Source organism: Vidua chalybeata, chromosome 16, assembly GCF_026979565.1.
Source record: "Vidua chalybeata isolate OUT-0048 chromosome 16, bVidCha1 merged haplotype, whole genome shotgun sequence".
In the NCBI taxonomy this organism is placed as follows: Eukaryota; Metazoa; Chordata; class Aves; order Passeriformes; family Viduidae; genus Vidua; species Vidua chalybeata.
In genome coordinates, this window is record NC_071545.1 from 15,353,106 (window position 1) to 15,378,235 (window position 25,130).

General features: G+C 59.6%; 1 protein-coding gene across 1 annotated transcript in view; it reads left to right on the top strand.

Moving 5' to 3' along the window:
• The first annotated feature begins 1,991 nt into the window (after nucleotides 1-1,991).
• The window catches only part of NHERF2 (NHERF family PDZ scaffold protein 2), a 31,410-nt gene continuing 8,271 nt past the window's right edge, over nucleotides 1,992-25,130 (top strand). The window contains exons 1-3 of the mRNA XM_053957273.1: nucleotides 1,992-2,021; nucleotides 3,869-4,126; nucleotides 24,032-24,208. Of these exons, the coding sequence (XP_053813248.1) occupies nucleotides 2,007-2,021; nucleotides 3,869-4,126; nucleotides 24,032-24,208 (450 nt within the window). The 5' untranslated portion in view covers nucleotides 1,992-2,006. The remainder of the gene's footprint in view (nucleotides 2,022-3,868; nucleotides 4,127-24,031; nucleotides 24,209-25,130) is intronic.

Sequence of the window (25,130 nt, forward strand, 5' to 3'; positions counted from 1 at the left end):
AAATGCCAGGGCCGGGCTTTGCGTGGCCCGGGACCCGCAGCTCCGTGCGGGGGTCGCGCTGCGGGGCGCAGGACGCTGCAGCCGTGTCAAGGTGGGAAAGGCGAAGGTGTGTGTGGGGCTGGGCAGGGCTCTGCCGCGTTATGCAATCTGTGGTGGAAAGGAATGGGGAGACCCGGGCTTTATTTCCGGCTCTGCTGTGGGTTTTCTTGGCTGCTTTGGGCGAGCTGCGCCTGCCTGTGCAGCCCCGAGTGTAGGAAGATGCCTGAAATCTCCAGATAAAGCTGTGCAGATGTTCAGCAGTTGGGCTGGCCAGAGGGCGATAGGGCTCGGAGGGGAGCCGGGGCTCTTCCGACCACGCTGGGACTGGGCAGGTCCAAGGCTGCCGTTTCTCTACTCTCCAACAGAAGCTGTTTCAGGCTGTGGTATTGTCTCCTTGTAAAATTGAAACTTGCATTTGTCAGGCAGTTTAGTCTAAAAAACCCAAAAAAAAAAAAAAAAAGCAGAAAAAAAACGAGCAATGAGGAAAAAAAACAAAACAGCAAGCAGTGAAGTTCAAGCAGCTGCTCCATTCCTGCTGGACACTCGGAGCCTGGCAGGGGCACAATTTGCCTCGTGGTTTGTGGGGCTCTGCAGGATTTGGTGTTTTAGTAACTTAAAACATCTGCTCAGCCCCGCTGCCAGCGCTGCATGGGGGCAGAGCTGGGATGTGCCTCGACCCCGCAGAGTTTTGGGGGGCTGTGTTCCCAGACCTCAGCCCAGGTGTGGATGTTGCTGTGCTGGAGGTGAAGCTGAGCCTTCCAGGTGGCTCCAGTAAAGCCCCCTGGACTCCTCTCGATGAGCCTGGTGGGGTTTGGTGGCGAGTTGAGCTTGTTTTGATGCTCTGAGCCGGCCGTGTGAAAGTTGATGTTTGTTCTGAGCGTGATTTCAACCCCTTGAAGGAGGATCCCCATCTTTGATGTGGCTGGGCAGGAAGGAGGGCTGTGTTCCTGTGGTGCCTTGGAAGCCACCAGAGCTCCCTGCTGGTGCTGGGCTGCTGGGGACGGGCGATAGCGGAGCCAGCTGTGCCTTTGAAACGTGCTGGGGCTTCCCAGTAGGTCAAGTGAAATGGGAGGGGGAATTTCCATTCTTGCTTTTTTTTTTTGTTTTTTTTTTTTTTTTTGTTTTGCTGCTGGCGGCAGGATGGAGCACTGGCACTCGCTGGCTGCTGCAGAGCAGTGATTGGAACAGGGTGTCCCCATCCAGGGTGCCCAGGAACTAACTCGGTGCCCGCTCTGGCTGCCGTAGCACTGGGAGCAGAGAGTGAGAGTGCAAGTGCTGGGAGCCCTGCCTGCTCTGGGATCACCCTTTTTCTGCCTCGATACCACAAGAACCTCTTCCTTCCCCCAAAACCACCCAGCACTGATGGGCCATGGCAAGGGCGATGCCCTGGCGGGTCACACGATGGCTCTGAGCAGCCACCTCACCGTGGCCCTTCCTCGTGCTGCTCCTTGCCCAGCCTTGAACAAGTAACACTTCTCCACTTGCATCGGGGAGCCCGCAGCACACAAGGCCTTGCTCCTGGGTGTAACTGTGTTTCCAGCTGAAGCTGGCAGCATTTTTGTCTTTGTTCTCTGTTTTTTTTCTTGGCCTTGCCCAAGGAGCGAAGGCAGAGCGTGCTCTGTCTCAGAGTTGCATCCTGGTTTCCTCGGAACCAGGCAGAGGCACAGCTCCCTGAGCACAGAAAGGCTCCTGGTGCCCGGGGAGCCTGGCAGCATGGAGCAGGGCACGGGCACCTCTGCAGGAGCTGCTGCTGGTGGCACCATGAGTCCTTCCTGGGCGCTGCTGTTTGGCAAGGGTGGAAGGGCCCGCGGCTGGCGCTGCCGGGCTGGCGCTGCCGTCGCCAGGGGTAAAGTCTGCATGGGTGGAGCTGCGGAAATCCTGGGGCTGGGTCGGGTGCTGAGGAGGTCCCAGATGAGCAGGGCGGGCTGCATTGTCTCCAGAAGCCTGCAGGACTCCAGGCTGGGAGCATGGCTCGGAAGCGGGTACGATGCCGGACAGGAGCTTGCCGGGAGCTGCTGCTTTGCCTCCCACCTCTCTGCTCTGTCCCCAGGGAGACCTGCTGCCTTGGGGGGCTCCTCACAGCCCCTTCTGCTCATCCTGCTCGTGGGGAGGGGGCAAGGGGCTGCTCTGTGCCACTCTCCACCCCTGCCTGGCTCAGCCCCCGGCACTTTTGGGACCTTTGCTCCATCGCCGCTCTCGCTGTGGCTGCTGGAGGGCTCGGCCATGGAGTGAGCCCAGCACTGCTCCACACCAGCTCTGGACCCTTCTGTGGACCCTCTGAGTTTCTCTGCAGTCTGTGGGACCCCTGTGATCCCCTGTGCTGCCTGGAGCACCTCAGTTGCAGGCTCTTGGGGATGGCACTGCAGGGCCAGCACCTTCCCCATCCGCATCTTTGCTGCCGTGCGTTTGCTGCTGCTGCCAGGTCCCCTGTGGGAGAAGTGTCCCTGCACAGGCACTGCTGGTGTCAGCAGCACCGTGGGATGTCAGATGTAAACGGATCTGAACGGGAGCAGATGGATTTTCTGGGCCTGATGGATCAGCACAGTCCAGGCTGGTTTCGGGTGGGAGCCTGGGATCGCTGCCGTGCGGGCAGGGGCTGCAGTGGATGAGTTAGTTCAGCCCTGTCTGCAGCCTGTACATTTCTTGCAGGCTGTTTGTTTTTTCTTGTTTGCAGATACCGGCTCTGTTGACCTTGAGTGCAGCCTGCAGGGAGTAAATAAATGCTGGTTAATTGTGTATTAAGCTCGTTTGTCGCTCTAACCTTGGCGTGTCTGGCCACTGTGACCTAGATCAGAGCAGGAGCCCTGCAAGGAGCCCCGGGCTGCTTTTGGGGGGTTCCCAGCACGTCTGGGGTGTTCAGGGCCGCCCCATGGCTGGGGATGGCAGCTGAGCAGCAATGCACCCCTCCTCCTCCTCGGGATGAAGGCCTGTGCAGGGAGAGGTGCCTTGGCAGTGCCAGCAGCGAGTCTGGAGGTGCTCCTGTGGCTACAGGCTGCCACCCAGTGTCCATCCCGGAGGTGGTTTCCCTGTGGCTGTTCTGGGTTTTCCCCGTTTCCATCCCAGCCCGCTCTGGGGGATTTACCCCCTGCCTGGCTGTGGGATCAGCTCCTCCTGGCTCTCTGCAGTGTCAGTGCCTGTCGGAGCCTCTGCCAGTCCCTGATCCCTGCAAAGGAGCCGGGCACAGCAGGACAATGTCCCCATTCAGCCCTGCCTGGAGCTGGATCCTGCCAGGGATGGGCTCATCTCCTGCTCCCAGCACTGGCTCCCTTCTCTCTGCTGATCCCAGCACGGGCTGGGGATGGGTGCATGGATTGGGGTTGTTCCTTCCTAAATCTACCCCTAGCCCGCACAATGGTGTGAGTGGGGGGACAGTCCAGCACCTCACTGCCCACACTGGTGCTTGGAGCCTTCTTGTGCCCCCTGGCTCATGCCCTGCCCTGGGTACAGGAGTAGAAGGACACCCTGGATTGAGGAGATTTTGGGTGTTTGCTTGGTGGGACAGATTGGGCTGTCCCTGCACAGGACAGTGCCAGGCAGAGGGTTGCTGATGCCTGAGGGGCAGTGACAGCCTCTGGAAGCTCTTGGCTGAGCAGGAGGTGATCCCAGGTAGCTGGGCAGGGTGATCCTGGGTGGTCTGGGCAGCGCTGCTGTGTGGCTGGAAGAGATCCCCAGGGATCTCCCAAAGCTGCGTTCTTGCCCTTCCTGCCCCAGAAAGGAGCGTAACCCTTTACCCAGAGCGGGGCTGCAGCACTGGGGGGAGCTGATGGCCCTTGTGTGCACCCCCTGAGTGTCCCCCGGGCTCCAGCTGAGCTGTCCCTGTCATTCCCAGGTGGTGCAGCGCATCAAGGCCGTGGAGACGGAGACGCGCTTGCTGGTGGTGGACAAGGAGACGGACGAGTACCTGTGCAGCCTGCGGCTCACCTGCACCGAGGACATGGTGCACAACGGGATCCTGCTGGGCTCGGCCGTGCCCCCTGCCAAGGGCCTGGCCAGCGACAACGGCGAGGTCTGGAAGCCGCAGCTGGATCTGAGCGGGGGCAGCCTCCAGAGGCATTCCCACAGCTTCTCCTCGCACGGCAGCAGGAAGGTGAGGGCACAGTGGGGCTGTGGGGAGCGTGTGGGACCCCCCTGGCATCTCCTTCCTCCTTGAACATGGCTTGTCCCGTCAGAGAAAGCCCTTCTGTGTGTGACTGTCACCCTGGGGACCCCCGGTGTCCCAAGCTGCCCTGTGGAATCCCTCGCTCCAGGCAGCACTGGCTGTTGGGGGCTGTGCATTCCCTCCTCTCTGGTGCCCCCGAGGGTCTCCTGAGCTGCTGGGGGGCTCTGGGGGGCTGCCAGTCCTGGGGACGGTGACCCACGGTGCCTCAGCCGAGGTTGGTGTCCCAGCCTGGATCACAGGCTGCCCAGAGCAGGGCTGTGGCCAAGCTGGAGCTCATGAATGAGCTTCTCTCCCTCCATTATTTGCAGGAGGGAGGGAACATCTGGGCTGAGCATGTTCGCAGCTTTTTTGCTGAAATAGGAAGTTAATTGGCTCTTTTAAGCGGCCTGGGTCTGGACTGGGATTCGGCACTAAGTGCCTTTTATTGGTGAACTCCTTTCCAAAAGGGAAGGAATTCGGGGTGGAAAACGTCCAGTTTCCATGGCTGCGGGGCTGGCGGAGACGGCGCAGGCTTGTGCGGGGCTGATAGCGGGGCTGGCTCCGGGCTGCCCCTGCCCCAGCTGGGAGCGTGCCAGGAGCTGGGTGGGCATTGTGTCACCCTGCTCCACGGCCGTCTGTCCCCTCCCATTCGTGTCCCCCCTGTCCTGTGCTTGCTGCTCTGGGCTGCTCAACAGCCTCTTCAGCAGGGAGCTGCCTGGGCACCCTCCTCCTCCTCCTCCTCCTCCTCCTCCTCCCTGGGGGCCCTGCAGGGGCTGCACTGCCAGGTCGGTCTCTGTCCCCTCGCAGTGGGGGTGGTGGCTGAGTGCTGGCCCAGAAGTGGCCACTGGGCTGCCAGGAGGGGATCCATGGGAAAGTCGGGAAAGCCTTGTGTCCTCAGGAGCCCCTCGTGCAGAAATCCCCCTGTGCAGATAAGGGGCGATGCTGGTGTGAGGCAGAGCAGCCCGGCAGGAGAGCGGGGGTCTCACCTCTGGAGCTGTTTGGGCTCTTGCACAGAAGGATCCCCCTTCCCTGGGGCAGGCTTGGAGGCTGTGTTTTGTTTTTCTTTATGTATTGCCTGATCTGAAGCTGTCGGCAGGCCTGCGTGAGGGTGGTGGTGGCTGTGTTTCCCCTGGGGGTCGGAGCCCCCCTGGGACAGGGGTGGGAGAGGAGCCATTCCAAGGAGAGGGTGGCTCTCCACACGGGGCATTTCCTCTCCTGCTCTGTTCCGTGTGCTGGTCGGGATCCAGCAGCGGGAGCTGACGGGAAGTCAGGCCGGGGGAACAGGACGGTCCTTTCCGGCCTTTGGGTTTTGGCTCCTCCAAGGAGAGGGTGGGACAGGGAGAGCAGAGCAGGGCTGGGAGTGGGGAGGAGAGCCCGTGTTCCCCCCAGAGGGGCTGTTCAGTGCTCACTGTGCTGGAGACAGGGCTGATGTTTGGGCTGGACAAGGGGAGCTGGCTCCAGGGGGATTCCTCCCTCGTGGGGATGGGGTCGGGCTGCTGAGCACGTTGGGGTGGTTTGCTCCTGCCTCGGCAGCTCTCGGGAGAGCTGGGCACTGCCAGCTGTCCTGCCACGGTCACTTCTCTGTGCCAGGGCCCTGTGTGACTCTGGGATCGGGTCAGGGGTGGCCGGAGCAGCAGGACCTGCATCCTGCTCCTGTGCTTTGCCATCCTACCTGACTCAAGGTGGTGAAACCTGCTCCAGGCTCCTGGGCTGGTTGGTGTGTCCCTCTTGCTGGCTGCCAAAGTGGCAGGAGGCAGGGCGTGGTGGAGAAGGGGTGGTGGACCCCGATTTCTGACCTGCTCAGCCCCAGCACTGTGTCCCCCACGGGGCAGCTCGAGCCTGACCCTAATCCAGCAGATCACAGGCACTGGAATGTTCAGTTCCCGAGTGTGAGGGGGTTTTTGGGAGATCTCTGCTGCAGTGAGGCTGTGACAGCTGGGATACGCTCAGAGATTTGTCCCCAGCCAGATTTAGGGCTTTTCTGAGCTTCCTGGAGGCGTTCAGTGAAGGAGAAGAAGGCAGCTCCTTCCCCCCTGCAGACCTGTGGCCCCAGGCTGCTCACCGGGGCCGGTGCTCCGGGCTGCTCCAGGGAGCTGCATTTTTGTGAGCAGCGTTTGTTTATAGAAAGGCTGGAGTTTGCCTGGATTTGAGGCCGGGGTTCTTCAGGGCAGCCTGAAGAGACGAGCAGAAACAAACCGAGGAGGGAAATCTGGTGCTTGTGATGGAGCAGGGAGGGTGGGCACAGCCCTGCCACCCCCCCTGGAGCTGCCATGGGTGGGGAGGTCACCGTGCACCCCGGCAGGGACCTGGTGCCCAGCACCTCGTGCTCCAGGAACCTCGGTGATGCCATGAATAATCAGCACGTATTTAAAATCCTGCCCTGGGAGCAGGGCTGGCAGCCAGCAGCTGTGGCTGTCACAGCTCTGCTGTCCCCAGCGCCGTGGGGACAGTGCCCTGTGTGGCCGTGGTGGCACGGGGAGCCAGGGCTGCCCTGCCCTGTCCCACAGAATTGTGCCCATTCCTGTGTCTGCTGGGCTGGGGGGGGTTTGTCCCACTCTGTCCCCTGGCAGGGCACGTTGTGCTCCATGCCAGGTGCTCCCCTGTCCCCAGCAGGTTCTGGTGGCCACCAGGCTGTTCCCAGGGCTCTGGCTGTGCCCTGCCTGGCAGGTGCAGAGGTGGGGGCTGGGGGTCCCAGCGTGGCAGGGGCTGCTCCAGGTGCTGGGTGTGAGCTGCTTTGATGGCAAAGGTGCCTTTGGGCCACGGGTGGCTGTCGTTAAACGCCTGGGCTGGTGGTGTGTGAAAGGCAGGGGAGCTGCAGGGCTGCCAGGACCTCACCTGGGTGCTGCTGGTCATTCCAGAGGTGTCCGTGGTGGGCAGGCGTCCTGGCCAGGGCTGGCAGCACCTTTGCAGGGGCTGTGGCTCTGCTGTCCCATTCCTGCTGGGCACTGGGAGGGATGTGCTGGCACTGGGACCCTGTTATGGCCATTGGGCATGTCCTTGGGACTTGCTGCCTTCTCCAGGTGTGTTTGTAGGAGAAACAAGAGCAACAGCAAAGCCAGAGAGGCGTTGGGGGTGATGCAATTCCCTTCCTTCATGCTCTGGTCTGCAGGGGGTGGGTGTGCAAAGGGACCTTTACAACCTTTGTGAAGGATAAACTTCTCCAGAGTTTATCCTTTGGAGGACAAACCCGCATCTTGGAGCTGCTGGGAATTTCAGTGGAGGGGAATTAGTGGCTGGTTGTTGACTGTCCTGTGCTGGGGAGGGATGTGTCACCTGAGGATCGCTGCTGGCAGGAACTGGAGGCAGCAGGCTGGTGTCCCTGGGGTGACACGGTGTCCCTGGGGTGACACAGGGGTGGTGGCAGCTCCTGAGCCCCCTGCCTGTCCGGGGACAGCTGTGCTGCTCTCTGAAGGACGAGGGCTGGGCGCCTGTAGGGACCAGCTGTAGGGTCAGTGCTGAGCTCAAGGCAGTCAATATTTACCCTTCTCTTTGGGTCAGGAGTAAGAACTTTTGTTGCAAATAACCCCCTGTGTTGTGATGTCTCCTGCCACAGCTCTGCGAGGGGAGTAACTCAGGACAGATGTTTCTGGAGCACTTTGCCAGCTCAGTTGAGGCCCAAAATTTAGGGCTTGTAGAATAACCACAGAGATGTAATAAAACCAAACATGAGCAGAAATGTCTGCAGCAATTATGCAATTAAAAAAAAATAAATAAGTGGATGGTTTGAGTTAAAGCACTTCCCTGCAGCATCTTCCACTGCCCGTGGCAGGCTCGGGTCTGTGGGAGGGGGAGGATGGCAAAGCTCAGCCCTGGCACAGCCTGGTGAGGCTCCTGCTGTGCAGGGAGAGGTGTGGGCAAGCCCTCGGGCACAGAGCCCCGGGAGCTGTGGCTGTGTCCTGGTGCGTTCCCTGCCCTTCCCACAGCAGCTGTTTTGGGGATGCCGTGGGTCTGGGAGGGCAGAGCTGAGGGGAAGCCGTGTTTGTGCCCAGGGGGCAGCAGGGATGTGCCACCCTGGGGGCTCTGCCCATTTCTGCCTTAAAAAAAAAACCACTTTGCAAAGCCAGCTGTGCACCTGCAGCGTGGGCGCTGCTCCTGGCTGAGGACATGGGATGGGATGAGGAAGGGAAAGCGCCTGGAGAGCCTCTGCCAAGCCCCAGAGTCCTTGCCATGGGCACCCCTGTGGCCCCGAGGGGTTGTGTTGGGTGGGAGCTCAGCCAGGAGCGGCACAGGGATCCCTCCTTTTGGGATTTCCATGCCAAAGCAGCGGCAGCAGTCGGGCGGAGCTGTGGGGACGCTGGTGCTGACCCCGCTGCATTATTGATGTCGCCGGGCTGTGGCATCGCGTGTCACCGGGCTGGGGTGGGCTCTGGAGCAGCTCCAGCTCGGCAGTGGGGGCTGGGGCACGTGGGGATGCAAATCCTCATCCCTGGGAGTGTCCAGGGTCAGGCTGGACCTGGGGTAATGGAAGGTGTCCGAATGAGCTGGACTCGGAGGTCCCTTTCCATCCGCAGGATTCCGGGATGATTTTGGGAGCTCGCGCTGCTGCAGGGGCTGGGAGGCTCCACATCCCAGAGGATGGGGCAGATCCCGTGCCCCACACAGCCCCCGGTGCCCGTCCCCTGTGCATTGACCCTGTTCCCTCTGTTGGTGCGAGTTTGGGGCCGCCAGTGGGATTCGCGGAGCTCTGGCTGGGATGAGCAGCGTGTGCTGGGCATCACCACGACACTCGGAGGAGGTGCTGGCGGGGAGCTGAGCCCAATCCTGCTGGAAGCGCTCCCGGTTCTGGACGAGCCGTTTCCCGGGGGAGTGCGAGGCGCAGGAGCCGGGCGGGGTGAGCGCCGGGGTCGCGCATCCTCCCGGTGCTTTGGGAAGGGGGCTCGGATGCCAGGAGCTTCCTTTTGTACGGGCAGGGCGGGGGCTGAGCGGCGTCCCCCGCTGCTGGCTGGCCCCGCAGGAGCGGGCTGGGGGCTATTTCGGTGCCGGGGCAGCGCAGGAAGCCCCTCCCGGGGAGGAGAGCATCACCCCGCCGCACGAACTTCCTCCGCCGCGGTATTTTTAGTGAAACACAAAGCCGGGGGGGAGGCGAGAGGCAGATTAGCATCGCGAGGGGCCGTGCCCTGCCAAGAGCCTTTGTTCCCGGAGCCACACGCTCCCGAGGGGACGGTGGGGTCACCCCGGACCCCCCAGCTCCCCGGGAGGGTGCGGGGGTGCTGCCCCCAGCCCGGACCCGGCTGCAGGGCGCTGCTGGTGCTGCCGGCACCCGGGGATGCTGCGGGTGGTCCAGCCGGTGCTGATCCCTTCTGCATCCCGAGTAATCAAAAACTTTCCCTCGGAATGATTGGGAAGCTGATATTAACTAGGAGCTGCTGGAAGTGCAGCTCTCCCCAGCCCCCTCGGCTCTCAGGGATGGGCTCCAGCAGCTTTCCTTCAAACCCAGCCCCGCTCACTAGTGGGCTCCCAGCCAGCTGTCGATGGCTCTGTTCAATGGCAGAACTATTAAATGGTTTAGAATAAATTAAAAATCTTCTGGCAGCGGCAGGGCCTTCAGCGTGTGCCCTGGCAGCGGCACAGAGCCTCTGCTGTGCCTCTGCTCCATCCCTTGGAGCTGCTCCAGCCTGCTCGGGCTCGTGGGCTTGACATGGCAGAGGAAACCTTAAAACAATATTGGGTTTGGGCTGGTTTGGTGGTTTTTTGTTTTTTTTTTTTTTTTTGGTATCCTCTGTTTATTCCCGAGACCCGCGCGAGTTGTGGAGAAGGGGATGTGCTGCACGCTCCCAGCTGGTTATCCAGGGCTGTCCCAGTGCTGCTGTGCAGTGTGGAGGGATAAATCATCCCCAGGGGCAGGATCTGGACCTGCTGGCACGTGGGGCTGCTCCCACCTGGGTAGGAGGTGCTGGAGTTGTGGGATTGCTGGTGGGGAATGGAAACGCGGGGAGCAAAGGTGCCAGTGCTGCTGACTTCCAGTGTGAACTCCCAGGCTGGAGGGGGCCAAGGCTTCCAGACACTCCTGACTTAAAAGAGGTTCTAAAGAGCTCCTTTTCACCCATAAAGCACCATTCCTTGAGTGCTCACAGCCCTGATGATGTGGCATCACTTCTGTGCTGTTCATTCCTGCCCTCCAGTCTGGGAGAGTGAGGGCCAGTGATGTACCCAGCACTGTAAAAGAGCTCAGGGTGTAAGTGAAGGTTTGTTCTGAGCTGGTTCTGTCTCCCAGTCCTTTGCTCTGTCTCTGGAGATTTTACAGGCACTGGTGGTGGGAGACTCCAGGCTGGGATATGAGAGAGCAAAAATTAAACTTGCAATCAGTTGAGGCTTTCTCCAGATCCACAGGTCTCCATAAATAAGGAATTGAACCTCCAGTTGTTGACATAATTCTTTCTGGCAAGATCCATATTGTAATTTAATTTCATTACATTTTGCCTGGACTCCTGAATGTTTTGGTTCCATTGCTGTTCAGACCATATCCAGACGTGGAGCTGGGTTTTGTTGGCTCAGTGGCTTCTTTTCCCACTAAAGCTTTGCAGGAGTTTGTTTCCAGGTGCAATAAGCTGGTGTGGGATGTTTGTTAGTGGTGAGCCTGTGAAAGCCAAATTTTAGTAGTTTTATGAGCACTGGGAAGGGGAGAAAGACAATTCCCTGCAGGTGCCAGTGCTGTGAAAGTGTGAGAGGCTGCTCAGTGGGCAGAGGATTCTGGAATGGTTTGGGGTGGAAGGGGCAGGTCAGTTAATCCAGCCCTGCCATGCCAGGGACACCTTCCACCATCCCAGGCTGCTGTGTCCAGCCTGGCTTTGGGCACTGCCAGGGATCAGCCACAGCTGCTCTGGCACCCTGTGCCAGGGCCTGCCCACCCTCCCAGGGAAGGATTTATTCCAAATATCCCACTCATCCCTGCCCTCTGGCAGTGGGAACCGTTCCCTGTGTCCTGTCCCTCCATCCCTTGTCCCCAGTCCCTCTCCAGCTTTCCTGGAGCACCTTTAGGCCCTGGAAGGGGCTCTGAGGTCTCCCTGGAGCCTCCTCTTCCCCAGGCTGCACAATCTGGACTGCCTGGCTCTGGGTCTTTCCCTTGGGAGGGTCTCCAGCCTGGCACTGAGCTGTCCCAGGGATGCTTGGGGAAGGAGTGGGGCCAGGAGCAGCAGTGCCTGGGTGTCCAAAGGTACTCCTGGACCTCTCCATGCCCATCTGCTGGGAGTGGGGTCACTGCTTCCCCAGCCAGAGCCCCGCTGCTCCCCGGGGTGTTCTGTGATTAAACCCTCTCTGGAATTACAGGGACTAATCCCCTTAAAGCCACGAGCAGCACAAAAGGTGGTGGGAGGGCTAATCCCTCTGCTCCAGCCTTGGCAGGCTGAGCTCCCACCCTTGGGAACGTGGCCCTGCCACCTGGCTGAGCTGGCATTCCCTGGGCACTGATGGGAAGCTCCCCAGGGGCTCTTCCCCACCCCTGGCAGCTCCTGCCTCGTGTGTCCAGCACAGGGCTGGCTCCTTCCCCACCAGACCAGCAGCCCCTCACGAGCAGCCAGAGGCCATCCCGGGTAAATCAGTTTATTCTGGCCTTGGGGCCGTTCATGGTTAGCAGGATTTAATTAAGATGAGCCCTAATTAGTTGTAAGCGGGTGAGTAGTCAGCTTTGCCTGGAAGTGTTCCCTGCTCTTGCCTGGCAGCTGGGCTGCACTGGCTGAGCCTTGGGCATGTGGGAGACCCTGCAAGGTGCTGGAGTGTGGGGATGAAGCCCCCTCGGAGTGGCTGCTGGCTCGTGCTGGGCACCCAAATCCCTCTTTGGGTTTTGCAAGCGCCCTTCTGGGGCTGTTCCCTCTTTCTGGGGGCTCTGTGTTCCCCTTGCCATAGGCACGGGTGGCAGCGTGCCCAGCACCCCAGGACTGGCACTGGCACCCCCTTCAGCCGGGTTTATCAGCAGGAGCAGCTGGCTCTGGGGTTATCTCAGGAGATCCTCGCCTGCCCGGCTCCCACGGCCACCCCAGCCCCTTATCTGCCCCTGCCCTGTTCAGCTGGAGATAAGCTCAGCTCCCTGGCAAGGGGCATCCCTCGTCTTTAAGGAGCTTGGTTGAAAAAATGTCATTTTTGGAGCTCGGAACCCTGATGGTCCTGGGTTGATCCCGAGTTTCCCAGCAGTGCTGTGGGATGGAGCTGGTGCCAGCATTGTGCAATGGGGGCAGTGACAGCAGGGTTGACTTTTGGAGGGGGAGGTCAAGGGGAACCCCCGGCGGAACGGGAGGCTCGGGGTGCTGTGCCCAGCTCAGCGGATCTTGTGCAGGAGCTGTGACTTGGGGCTTTTTGGGAGAAGGGAGCAGTTTACGTGTGGAGCTGAGGGCTGGGACCGAGGCCCCTCACCCCCCTGCTGCTTTCTGGAAAACGGCACCCCTGGAAGTTTTATTGCAGGATTTCTAAACACAAAAGGCCTCGCACTGGGTGACCCCGAGCGCGGGTGCCCCGGCGCTGGCTTTGCTCTCGTTCAAGGAATGCAGAGGATGTTTGGAGCCCTCCCCCTGCCCCATTTCCTCCAGCGAGCTGGGCTGCCCGGCCAAGACAAATATTGGGAGTAAACTATTGAACTTCCCTGGGCCCAGCACTCACAGAGCAGCGCCTGTTCTCCCCCTGCCTGGGCAGGGGCCGGGCTGGGGGTGCAGATGTGTCCCCCTGCCCCGTGCCCAGCGCACCCCTCGCTGCCAGGTGAGCTGGCTGGCAGAGCAGGAGGAGAAAACCGGCCCCAAAGGGACAGCAGGGTGGCTTGTGCCTTCCTTCCTACCCTGTGTGTGCTTTACTGGGCTCTGCAAGGCTCGAGTGTAGCACCCATGACCTCTTCCTATAGGGTGGGGGTTCGGGGGCTCGTGGAGTGGACCAGGATTTGTGTCCTCGCTGGCCTGTGGTGCAGATCAGTTTTCCCTGTTCTATGTGACTAACAGCTGACCTCCCGCAGGGCACTGGGATTGCACCCTCTCCCTAAAAATCAGGCTCTCGGGGCAGGTCTGGGTGAGTTTGAGCAGGAGGTGCTGGCCCTGGTGGGCTGTGGGGTTTGCTGTGGTCCTGCCGTGGTGACCCCGGTCCCACAGCCCTGGCACGGGGAAAAGCAGGAGTAGAGAGGTATTTGCCTCAGTCCTTGGGGAAAATACCTTTCCTTTCCCAGGAGCCCTCCCAGTCCCGGGGTGTTCTCGGGGGTGGGAGGTGCTCCCTGCAGTGCCTGGTGCCTCACAGAGCCCCCTGCACCTCCAGGGGTTTTCCTGGGAGCCCGCGGTGCCAAGCGAGCTCCGTGGGAGCACAAAGCTGCAGGACTGGATTCCTGCTGTGACCCGAGGTCACCGAAGGCAAGGAATTGGGGCCAGCTCCAGCCAATGTTTGGGGATTGCTCAAGGCCTGGCCTCCAAAAGCAGCTGGGGAGGTCGAAGGGGGGCAGGGCAGAGCCTGGAGTCCAGCTCCAGCACAGACCTGGGTGCAAGCCGTGCTGAGCTGGGCTGGCAGCTCTGCCCTGTGCAGGGGCTCCGTTTGGGATGTGCCATTGGGGGTGGCAGCGCTCTGATTTGGGGTGTCACAGTGTGGGACAGGAGCTCTGTGCTCCAGCACAGCCCCTGTGGAGGGAGGGAACGCTGTGGGATTGGGGAATTTTATTCCCAGCATCTCCCTCTGCCTTCCCATTGTCCAGAGCAATCCCTCCTCCGGCCTGGGGGTTCATGGTGAGCGTGGGAAGGATTTTTTCCCCTGCTCCAGCAGCTTGAGCCCTGCTCAGTGACCGATGCTCTTTTCCCTTCCACCCACCCAGTGGAAAACAGATCCCTCTGGATCTGCTGAGACCCCTTTCAATCCAGAATGGAGATTCCACGTTTCTCCTCCGAACCCCAGCCTGCCAGGGCCCGCGTTGCTGCCCCACATCATGCTGGAGCTCTGTGGAGCAGAGGAGCTCTCTGGTACCCTGGCTGCGTGTTGCCTTGGCAGACCCTGCTGGAAAAGTTGTCTCTCTCTCCATGAAAACACGTGCACGTGGCGCTTTCCCTCTCCTCCATCCTCCCTCCCTCTCTCCCTGGGCTGGGCCAGCTGCTCCCTGCTCCAGCCAAGCCTGTGCTGCTCTGCTGCTGGCTCCAGCCCTGCCCGGGGGGAGAGCGTGGGTGCCTTTGCTGGCTGAGTCTGCTCCAACGCCAGCAAAGAGGGGGAAAAAATTGCTGCTTCCCACAGCTTGTGGCTGAGAAACTTCCCCAGCTGTGGGGCTGCCAGGGAATGTGGGACAGCTCCTGCCGGGGGGGATCAGCTGCACCCTGCGGGGCTGGGCAGAGCTGGTGTCCCCACAGCGGGGATGTGCCCATCGGGGACTGTCACTGGGCCTGTCCCCATGGGGGACACGAGGTGCTGGGCAGGACAAATTCCTGCAGCCTCATCGGGGACCCTCACTGGGCCTGTCCCCATGAGGGACACAGGAGGTGCCAGGCAGGGAGCAGGACAAGGCCCTGCAGCCCCATCAGGGACTGTCACTGGGCCTGTCCCCATGGGGGACACGAGGTGCTGGGCAGGACATTGCCCTGCAGCCCATCAGGGACCCTCACTGGGCCTGTCCCCACTGAGGACATGAGGTGCCAGGCAGGACGAGGCCCTCCAGCCCCATTGGGGACCCTCACTGGGCCTGTCCCCACTGAGGACATGAGGTGCCAGGCAGGACGAGGCCCTCCAGCCCCATTAGGGACCCTCACTGGGCCTGTCCCCACTGAGGACATGAGGTGCTGGGCAGGACATGCCCTGCAGCCCCATCAGGGACCCTCACTGGGCCTGTCCTCACTGGGGACACAAGGTGCCGGGCAGGACATGGCCCTGCAGCCCCATTAGGGACCCTCACTGGGCCTGTCCCCACTGAGGACATGAGGTGCCAGGCAGGGAGCACGATGAGGCCCTGCAGTCCCATCGGGGACCCTCACTGGGCCTGTCCCCATGGGGGACACGAGGTGCTGGGCAGGACGAGCCCTCCAGCCCCATTGGGGACCCTCACTGGGCCTGTCCCCACTGAGGACATGAGGTGCTGGGCAGGACATGGCCCTGCAGCCCCATCAGGGACCCTCACTGGGCTTGTCCCCATGAGGGACACAGGAGGTGCCAGGCAGGACATTGCCCTGCAGCTCCATCAGGGACCTCACTGGGCCTGTCCCCATGAGGGACACAGGAGGTGCCGGGCAGGACAAATTCCTGCAGCCCCATTAGGGACCCTCACTGGGCCTGTCCCCACTGGGACACGAGGTGCTGGGCAGGACGAGGCCCTCCAGCCCCATTAGGGACCCTCACTGGGCCTGTCCCCACTGAGGACATGAGGTGCTGGGCAGGACATGGCCCTGCAGTCCCATCAGTTACCCTCACTGGGCCTGTCCCCACTGTGGACACGAGATGCCGGGCAGGATGTGGCCCTGTGGCCCTGCAGCCCCATGCTGAGAGGCCCCTTTGTGCTCAGGGATTTCCCTAATGCTGCAGGGATGTCGGAGAGGGGCAAATCCCAGCTTACCCCGCCCCTGGGGGCAGCTGTGGGCAAGGCTGAGCTGTGATTTTTTTTTTTTTTTTTTGGTCAGGAGGTTTCCTGGAGGTGAGGCCGTGGTGGGAGCTGTGAGGGAAGTGCTTTTCCCAGTGCCGGGGTGGGAGCGGTGCCATCCCCCAGCCTGGCAGCGCTGCCACCGCGGGCTGCGCCTCCCCGCCCTCCACATCCTTCCTGCTCTTGTTTTCTCCTGCCTGGCGCTTTCTTGGGATCACAACCCCTGGCAGTGCTTGGGGCACAGCTCTGGCAGGGCGCTGGCACAGCCCTGCACCCCACAGCACCTGGCAAGGAGCAGGCTGGACACTTGGGTGGAGGGCACAGGGAAGTGCAAAGCTCTTCTTGCTGCTGCTCTGGTGGCGTGGGATGCTGAAGGGCCTCATTAATCTCTTGTGGTGACTTTTGCACCACCCTGGCACCAGTGACCCCTGCTGTCCCCTCAGCTGTGCCCAAAAGTGCTGCAGGGCTCAGGGGAGGTGTCCCTGGGGCCAGCGGGACCCTGCTGAGGCTTGTGCCCACTCTGGGCATCGTCCTTCCCCTCCTCAAGGGAGCCATGGTGCAAATCCAGGTTTTCCATGGCATGGCTGATCCTCCTCTTCCTCCTCTCAGGGTCTGCCATCAGAAAAATCCCAGAAATATCCAAATTACCCCATCAGCAGCAGCTCAGCCGTGGGTCCTGCCGAGGAGCCGTGGCTGGACGTGTTCCATTGCTAATTGGAGTCGCTCAGTGCCATCCTCACCCGCTGCCTTTGTGCTGCCTGCTGGCACAGAAAGTGGTGGGATGCATCCAGAGGGAGGCAAGGATGCATCCAAAGGGCACTGGGTGTGTGCTGGTGCAGCCCCCCGGGGTGGCAGGAGGATGCTGGGGGAACAGCACAAACCTCGGGGTCCGCTGCCCTTAAAATAAATAATTTTTAAAATGTTTCTGTCACTCAAGCTCAGCTGGAGCAATTTAAATAATTGGAGTAATTTGAATAATGCAGGAGATTTCGATAAGCTGCAGCAGCCCCGTGCTGGGGGCAGGCAGGTGAGGGGCCTGGTGGTGGCAGGGGGCTGTGACACCCAGGTGAGGCACAGTTTGTCACCATCGGGAGCCTGCAGCACCCTGCTCTCCTCCTGGGGACACTGGAGGTAACCCTGCAGATTCCGGGGTGATCACAGGCTCTGCCAAAGGCTTTTTGGTGGCAGCTCAGCCACGTTTGAGCTCCTCCTTTTCTGCGGGGTGGAGGTGACCGTGGGCACTCTGCAGTCCCTGGGAGCTGCTGGAACTTTGTCCTGCCGAGACGTGACCGTGGGAGATGCTGGAGAGAAGGAGCGTTCCCCGAGTGCCTCTGGGCTGCCAGGTCTGTGTTGGGGGAGTGATGTGAGGTTTTCCTCTTCTGACCATTCATGTCAGAGCTGAAACACCTCCTCTGCAACGGGGTGGGTGGTAATTACAGCTCTGGCTGCATGAAAATGGGAGCAGGTTGTTTGCTGCTCCTGCCCAAGGATTTATTCCCGTTTGCTGCTCCTGCCCAAGGGTTTATTCCAGTTTGCTGCTGCTGCCCAAGGGTTTATTCCAGTTTGCAGCTCCTGCCCAAGGATTTATTCCAGTTTGCAGCTCCTGCCCAAGGATTTATTCCCATTTGCTGCTCCTGCCCAAGGATTTATTCCCATTTGCTGCTCCTGCCCAAGGGTTTATTCTCGTTTGCTGCTCCTGCCCAAGGATTTATTCCCGTTTGCTGCTGCTGCCCAAGGGTTTATTCCCGTTTGCTGCTCCTGCCCAAGGATTTATTCCCGTTTGCTGCTGCTGCCCAAGGGTTATTCCAGTTTGCTGCTGCTGCCCAAGGGTTTATTCCCGTTTGCAGCTCCTGCCCAAGGGTTTATTCCAGTTTGCTGCTGCTGCCCAAGGATTTATTCCAGTTTGCTGCTGCTGCCCAAGGGTTTATTCCAGTTTGCTGCTGCTGCCCAAGGGTTTATTCCCGTTTGCTGCTCCTGCCCAAGGGTTTATTCCCTTTTGTTGCTCCTGCCCAAGGGTTTATTCCCGTTTGCTGCTCCTGCCCAAGGATTTATTCCAGTTTGCAGCTCCTGCCCAAGGATTTTTTTCCTGGCTGGTGGAAAACCTCTGCCTGGGGTGGGTCTCTGGGTGCTGGAGCCGCCACCTTCCTGCCCTGTCCCAGCTCAGGCCCTGCAGGGAAGGGGAGGAACATCTGCTTGTGTTTGGTGCTGCTGGCGTCCCACCAGCCCCGTCTCCCCTCCCCCTCTGTTATTTATAGCATTTCCCCAACATCTGGAGTTCGAGCCCGCTCAGAACTGACTCTGGCCGGGGGATGGGGCTGGGGGAGATGTGTGGGGCCGGCAGGGAGGGAGGGATGGAAGGAGCCCCGAGCCCTCCCAGCAGCGTGCAGGGGGCTGCAGCATCCCAGCATGGAGCTGGGACCAGCCAGACCTTGGGAAGCCCCGGGAGCATCCTGGCTGTGCTTTGCCAGCCCTGGGGATGGGGGGAGAGCTGCTGTGTCCTCTTCCCCCAGAGCACACCCAGGGGTGCTCTGCCTCCCCCTGCTCTCCGGGTGGGTTTGAGGCTCCTTTGGCATTTGCTGTCCCCCTCTTTGGGTGGGTTTGAGGCTCCTTTGGCATTTGCTGTCCCCCTCTTTGGGTGGGTTTGAGGCTCCTTTGGCATTTGCTGTCCCCCTCTTTGGGTGGGTTTGAGGCTCCTTTGGCATTTGCTGTCCCCCTCTTTGGGTGGGTTTGAGGCTCCTTTGCCACTGGCTGTCCCCCTCCCCGAGTGTCACCGAGGTGCCCTGGCCCTGGGGGATGCAGGGCTGCAATGGCCCCCTTTGTGGTGCTGCTTTAATGGGAACATTTGAGTCATTCCTGGGGGAAGGGAAAGGGGGAGGGAGCCCAGCCCTGCTGAGCAGGAGGAGAATGGAGGCAGCAATCCCACTCCAGCCGTGGCACCATCCCAAAGCCTCCTGCTCCTCATGGGCACTGCTGGCAGCACGGTGAGGGCTCCCACTTCTCCCAGCTTTCCTCATCTTTGCAGCGTGGAAGAAAGTGGGGTTTCAGCCCTCCCCTTCCCAGACCGGTGACAAAAATCTGCTTAAAGTTAAGCACATCCCTAAATCCGTGCACAGGCAGCAGCCTTTGAGCTTCCAACAGAGCTGTGGTAATAATAGTGGCAATTAAAGCTCGCCCGAGGCTCGGCTCAGCTCCCAGTATAACCAGTACTGCCAAGGGAGGGTGCCCCTGGCAGGGGGTGTAAATGGGTCCCTTGTTCTGGTGGTGCAGTAACCCCTGGGCCCATTTCCTGCATTGGGTTCTCCCTTTCCTTGGCTCTTTCCAGGCTCCCGGTGTTGCCCCTCACTCCTCTGCCTGCTGGGGTTTGGATTTGGGTCAGGATTTCTGCCCCACAACCCCGAAGGTGGCTGTGCATCCCCCTCCCTGCATCCCTCCCTGCTGGCCTGCACTGGAGAGCCCAAAGTGCAGGGGTGCAGAAGTCCCAGCTGGGGGCAAATGGGCATTTCCCAGACAGTGGGAAAGGACACCAGGGCTCTGAGCAGCATTCTCTGTCCCCTCAGGACATCTCTGTGTCCCAAGGTGTCCCCAGGGCAGGGCAGGAGCCCGGTGTCCCCCAGCCCTGGTGGGTTCTGCTGCTGAGGTTTGTTTTGGAGGGAGCAAAGGAGCCATTTTCTGCCCAAAACCACAGGAAAAGGAGAGGAAACACCGTGGCTGCTGATTTAAAGTATGTTAGCAATGTAAATTAGGCAGGAATGCTCCTGCCTGGGTTTTCTCCAGCTCTGCCAAGCAGGGATGGAAAGGTTTGACCTGTCCTGGCTGATCCTGGAGTGCATCCAGGTGTTGCAATTCCCAGCAGGGGCGACTGGAGCCTGCTTGGCAGAGCCTCTGGGGTGGGCACGGGGGGACAGGCTGGTGTCAGGAGCAGGGTGAGGTGTTCCCAGGCAGGACTGAGCCGATTAGAGCCCTGACCCCGGTGATTATGGGTGGCACACCCAGGAGGTGAGCTCGGTGGAGTTCAGCAAATCCCCACTCCGGGGCACGAGCGGGGCTGGAGCTCCTGCTGCCATCGTGGGACACCCCGAGGGACACCCTACCCCTCCTGCCTGGCCCAGAGCGTCCCCTCAGCCTGGGAGGAGGTTTGGGGTGACCCCTGTGCTGAGGGCTCGGTGACATCGTGGCCAAGGCACGGCAGGAGCCACCAGGATCCCAGGGTGATGGTACCAACCTGGCCTCGGCCTCTAGAGTAGCTCTGTGTGTGTGTGTGTCCTCCTCTCCCTCCTCCTCCTCCTCCTCCTCTCCTGGAGGACCCAGGAGAGCCAGTGTCCACACTGGCACTGGTGTGGAATGTTTTTTTTTTTTTATTCCTGGAATAGAGCCCTAAGTGGCTTTCGAGGTGTTTTAGCCCATTGTGGGCTTGAGTTTGTGGGGCAGAGGGGCTGGAGACACACCTGGGACCTGGCCACCAGTGTGGCACCCAGTGTGGAGAGACCATGGGTGGTCCTGCAGCTTTCTGGGCTGGTCTGAAATGCCCTTTTTATCCCTGGCCCTGCTCAGGGTCAGGCTGGGGGGTGCAGGTTGGCTCTGTGAGTCCCTGACCTTGGGGACAGTGGTGACACTGGGCTGTGGGGAGCAGGGGATGTCCCTGTCCCGGGCTGTGGCTCAGGGCTGGGTCAGCAGTGGCACCAAGAGGGTCTCAGGTGGCTTTTGGAGGGGCAGGAGGGTTTGGGTAACAGATCTTGGGGGGTTCTCTGCTGCCCCTCAAAACCCACGAGGGGAGTTTGGCTACTTTTGGGGCTTGCATGGAGGCTGCCACGTGCTAATTAATGGTGTGAAAACCCCTCATTAATTGCAGCTGGTGACATTTGTGACACCAGCCCCAGGGGTACGGAATGGGAATGGCCCTGGTCACTGCAGGGACCTGCACGGGGTGGCACAGAGCCAGGGCTGGGGCACCCCATGGGCCAAGGGGGAGCTCTGGGGAGCTCCATGAGCCAGGGGGGTGTCCCTGAGGGACCCCCGTTCCCATCAGCAGCGCTGGAAACCCTAAGGGAAATCAAAAAATCAGATGCTGCAAAGAGTTGCCATGAGATTGTGAGAGCTGGCAACACCCAATCAGTTTTTTTTTAATTTTACTGAAGGCATTTCATTGTTATTTAATGTCTTGTTTGTGCATTTTTAAATGGACCAGCTTGAGCTGCGCTTCCGAAACCTTTTTCCTTGGAAAATGCAGCTGGATTGCCCCAAGCTGCAGCTCCAGGGATGGGGTGTGAGTGCAGTTCATCATGCAGGCAGCATTTATCTGCACAGACATTCCTGGGGATGGCACAGACAGAGATGGAGTGTGCCCTGCTTAATCCAGCTCATAAAATCAGTGGCTGCTGGGAGGGGGGAGAAAAAAAAAGCTTCCTTTTGCAATCTTTTTTTTTTGGTGCGTGTGGGGCAATTTTTTTGCTTTCTGAGACCAAAAAAAATCGAGTTGAATTTTGTTGCTTTACAGCATCCATGTGGATGTAACTCAATCCAAGCTGGCTGGGAGAGGCGGCGCAGCCTCCTCCGGAGCCCTTCTGCAGGCAGGATCCTGGGAAGCCCAGATAACGCTGCTGTTCCAGGGGAACTTGGGTTTCACAAAGGCCAAATCCCCCCCGGGGAACTCGGGAAATATCTTCCCAGAACACAGCCGGGGAAAGGCTGGCACGGGTCGAAAGGAAAATAGAGAGTGGAGCTGGCAGGAGAGGCAGTGGCTCTGGGGGTGTGAGCAGGGGCTGAGGGGAGTGTCAGCCTCTGCTTCATCCCAGAGAGGGGCTTTGCAGAGCTCAGCTCCAAAAGCTGTTTTTTCCAGCAGCCAGGGATTGCGTTAGCTGGGAGGTTTAAGAGCCCAGCAAAAGCCCTGGATCATCTCTGCGGGAGGATAAGCAGTTTCCCCCGAGGATTTCTGCTCAGAACAGATGCTGAATCGGGATTATTTTTTTTTTATATGTATGTATTTAAAAATAAATGCCTTGAATTCATTCCAGTTAAGGGCCTTACATTTGAGATTCTGCAGTGGAAGCAGCACAAGCCCACGTAGGACATGGCACAAGTCAGCAGCCTCCCAGCCAAAGGGATCCTGCACTGAAGCTTTTCCCTCTGTGGTTTATTTAGTGAGTAATTTGATTTCACTGCTGATCCCAGGGGATGTCCTGCAGGAGGAGGGACTGACCCTGCCAGGGTGTCCCCAAGGGATCCCCACGCTGGGACAGCACCTCCAGCACAGATTTTTGGGTGATTCTCAGGGGTTTCTCTGTGTTTTCACACTGCTGCAGGAGCTGTGCCCCTGTACAGATGGAGCAGGAGGAAAATGGTTTTAAAGTGTCCTTTTAAAACCCGAATAGGTGATCCCAGGTGGATTTTGGTGATCCCAGCTGCACTTTGGTGACCCCAGAGGCTCCCCTTGTCCTGCCACACAGAGCCCCGTGGGTCCTTTAAGGTCACTCGAGTCCAGCCCTCTTGGGCCAGTTGAATCATTTCCTGTTTTCTTGAGTTTTTGAAGAACTCCGAGGCAGGCTGGAAATGTTTGCAGATAGGGTGAACTGGCTGCTGCGGGGCCGTGGGAAAAGTGCAGCAGGGTCGTGCAGAGGGAGAGGATGGGGGTGCAGGGCTGCCCCGGTGTGTGAGCAGGTAGAGGAGGGGCTTGGAGCCCCATCCTGGTTTGGGCTGTTCACTGATAACTTTTCCCCTTTAGGAACCAATCTGGGATTGAGATGTCAACACCACGAGCTGGTTTTAAATTAAAAACTCATTTGCTAAGGGAATCTCTGTTAAATTCAGCAGTTTTGAGTGTGCCCCCATGCCTGTGATGGGCACTGCTGGTGGTGACCCTTGTGTGAGAGCAGTTTTTGAGGAATTTGGTGGTTAAGGTGCCTCTCCTGTGCCTGAGGAAAGACACAGTCCTGAGTGATGGGCTCTGGGGAATTCTGCTTGAACTTGGATGACCTTCAGTGGTTCCTCCCCACCTGAGCCATTCTGTATGTAAAGGCTGGTCGTTTTGCATCCCTGTTTCTTCCTGGGATTGGGCTGATCAGGCTGAGCCCTGATCCACTTCTGTCCCCGCTGGGCGTTGCAGCCACAGCCAAAATTGCCCAGAGCAGCTGTGGCTGCCCCTGGATCCCTGGCAGTGTCCCAGGCCAGGTTGGGAAGGGCTTGGAGCAGCCTGGGACAGTGAGAAATGTCCCTACCTGTGGCAGGGGACTGGAACAAGGTGATCTTTAAGGACCCTTCCACCCCATCTGGAATTCTATGCAAATTCCATCCCCCAGCACAGGATCCCTGGTAGAGATCACTCTGTGTGTCCCCACTTTGTTCTCCTCTGTAAAATCCCTCCTTGAGGAGGTGAAGGATTTGGGAGGTTTGGTGTTTCGTGGTGCCTTTCAGCCAAGAGAGGAAGGAGGGGAAAATTGCTGCCTGGATTTTTAATTTGGAGGGAAAGGCTGTAAGAGATTTCCCTGTGAATGTGATCCCAGACAAATCCTCTCCGTGGGCAGGCAGGGAGCAGCGGTGCTCCTGCTGAGGGAAGGTTAAAACTCATCCAGGGGGGATGTTTTCCTTAAACCCTGGGTGAAAATGAACACCCTGAATCTCCAAGGTGCCTTTTCCAGGGATGTGGTGCTGTGCCACAAGCTGGAGCTGCCTGGCACGAGGGCTGCTGGTGGGAATGTAGTGGGTCCTGAAGAACCTGGAGAAAACCAGGATTTGTTGCTCCCTGGCCACCCTGAGGAGCCATAAAGCATTTTTCATGGCATGAGGAGAAGCACTGAGCTCCTGACGTGCCCCTGTGCTGTTCATCCTGCCAAGCTCAGCCTTCCCCAGCTGCAGGGAGCTCTTGGATGTTCGGGTTCATGCTCCAGGTCCCTCCTGGGGAGGGAGGGGATGGCACCAGTGGGTGATGCCGCTGTCACCGAGACCAAGGGAGTGGCACTGCCTTAAATACCTGACTGAGGTTAATCCCAGGTCTGGGTGAACCTGAGCAAAGCACAACTGGGCCTTGGTCCCTCCCTGCCTGGGGCTGGGGCTCGGCCGCTGCCGGGGGGGTCCCAGCCCGTGGGTGGATTAATCTGAGCCACTCCTGCTGAAGGAAATGCATTTTTTGTTTTGTTTTCATTTTTCTGGAGTGGTTTTGGACAATTGGGTTTCGAAAATAGACTCAATGAGAGGAAATCCATTTGTTAACCTGTCCCCAAGCTGAGGACGGGGGGCAGATACGGCGCTTCCTCGGGGCTTTCTTTACGGTCACATCTGCCCGAGAGCCACCCCAAAGCCATCCATTAACCCCCGTGCCTCGTCTCCCCCACCCTCTCCTCTCCATGAACCAGGATTTAAACGGCCAGAAGGAGCTGTGCCCACGTCTGTGCCACCTGAAGAAAGGCCCCAATGGCTACGGCTTCAACCTGCACAGCGAGAAGTCGCGGCCGGGGCAGTTCATCCGCTCCGTGGATCCCGACTCGCCGGCGTCCCGGGCGGGGCTGCGGCCCCAGGACCGCCTGGTGGAGGTAACAGGGGGGGGCAGCAGCACGGGTGGGACCCTGGGCAAGCTGGAACCACCCCCAGCCCACAACCTTCTCCATCTGATTCCCCCTGTGCTCCTCTCACTCGGAGTCCTGAGGCTGGCGGGGCCGCTCCGGCTCTGCGCTCCCTCCTCTCCTGCCAAGCGGGCATTTGTGGGCTCTGCACAGAATTACAGAGTGGAAACTTGGAATTCCTTAGGCTGGGAAAGCCCTCCAAGACTGCTGAGTCCTGCCATTCTCCAGCACTGCCAAGGCCACTTGTGTCCCCAAGGTGCTGTGGTGGCTCTGGCTGGCACCAAGGAGGGTTGGGCAGGGGACTGTGGGCACAAGGCCGGGTTGGTGCTGCCCAGCTGAGCTGATGCCCTGCCAGGGAATGCTTGGAAAAACAGGAGAAGAGGCTTTGCAGAAATTCTAAGACACAAAATCATGAAAGATGGGGGAAAAGTGTTCTTGGAAGCATTTTGCTGGTTACCACGTGCTGGACAACACTTTTTGTCCAAGATGGGGCTGGGAATTGCCCTCTCTTTGGCTTGTGGGTTGTGTTGTTCCTGGAGAAGGAGGTTCCCCCACCCAGAGCTGCCTGTCTGGGCAGAGAGACAGGCAGGGACTGACACAGCAGCCATCACCCCTTTCCCTGTGGGAGCACATGGATATCCTCTGCTTGGGCTGTTCCCCAGGAACTTGCACCCCAAAACCACCCCATAGAGCCCAGGCTGTGGCCCTTGCTCCTGCCTCAGAGCAGGAATGGGATTTGCACCCCTGGAAAAGTGTGAGCTGGGAAAATCCTGAGACCAGAGCACTCTTCCTGCTTTGCAGGCCCATGAAGAATCATTCCCCAGCCAGTGGGAGCTGCTGCCTCTTCCCAGCAGCTGAAAGTTTAATGCTGGGAGCAGCGTGGGGCCGGGGC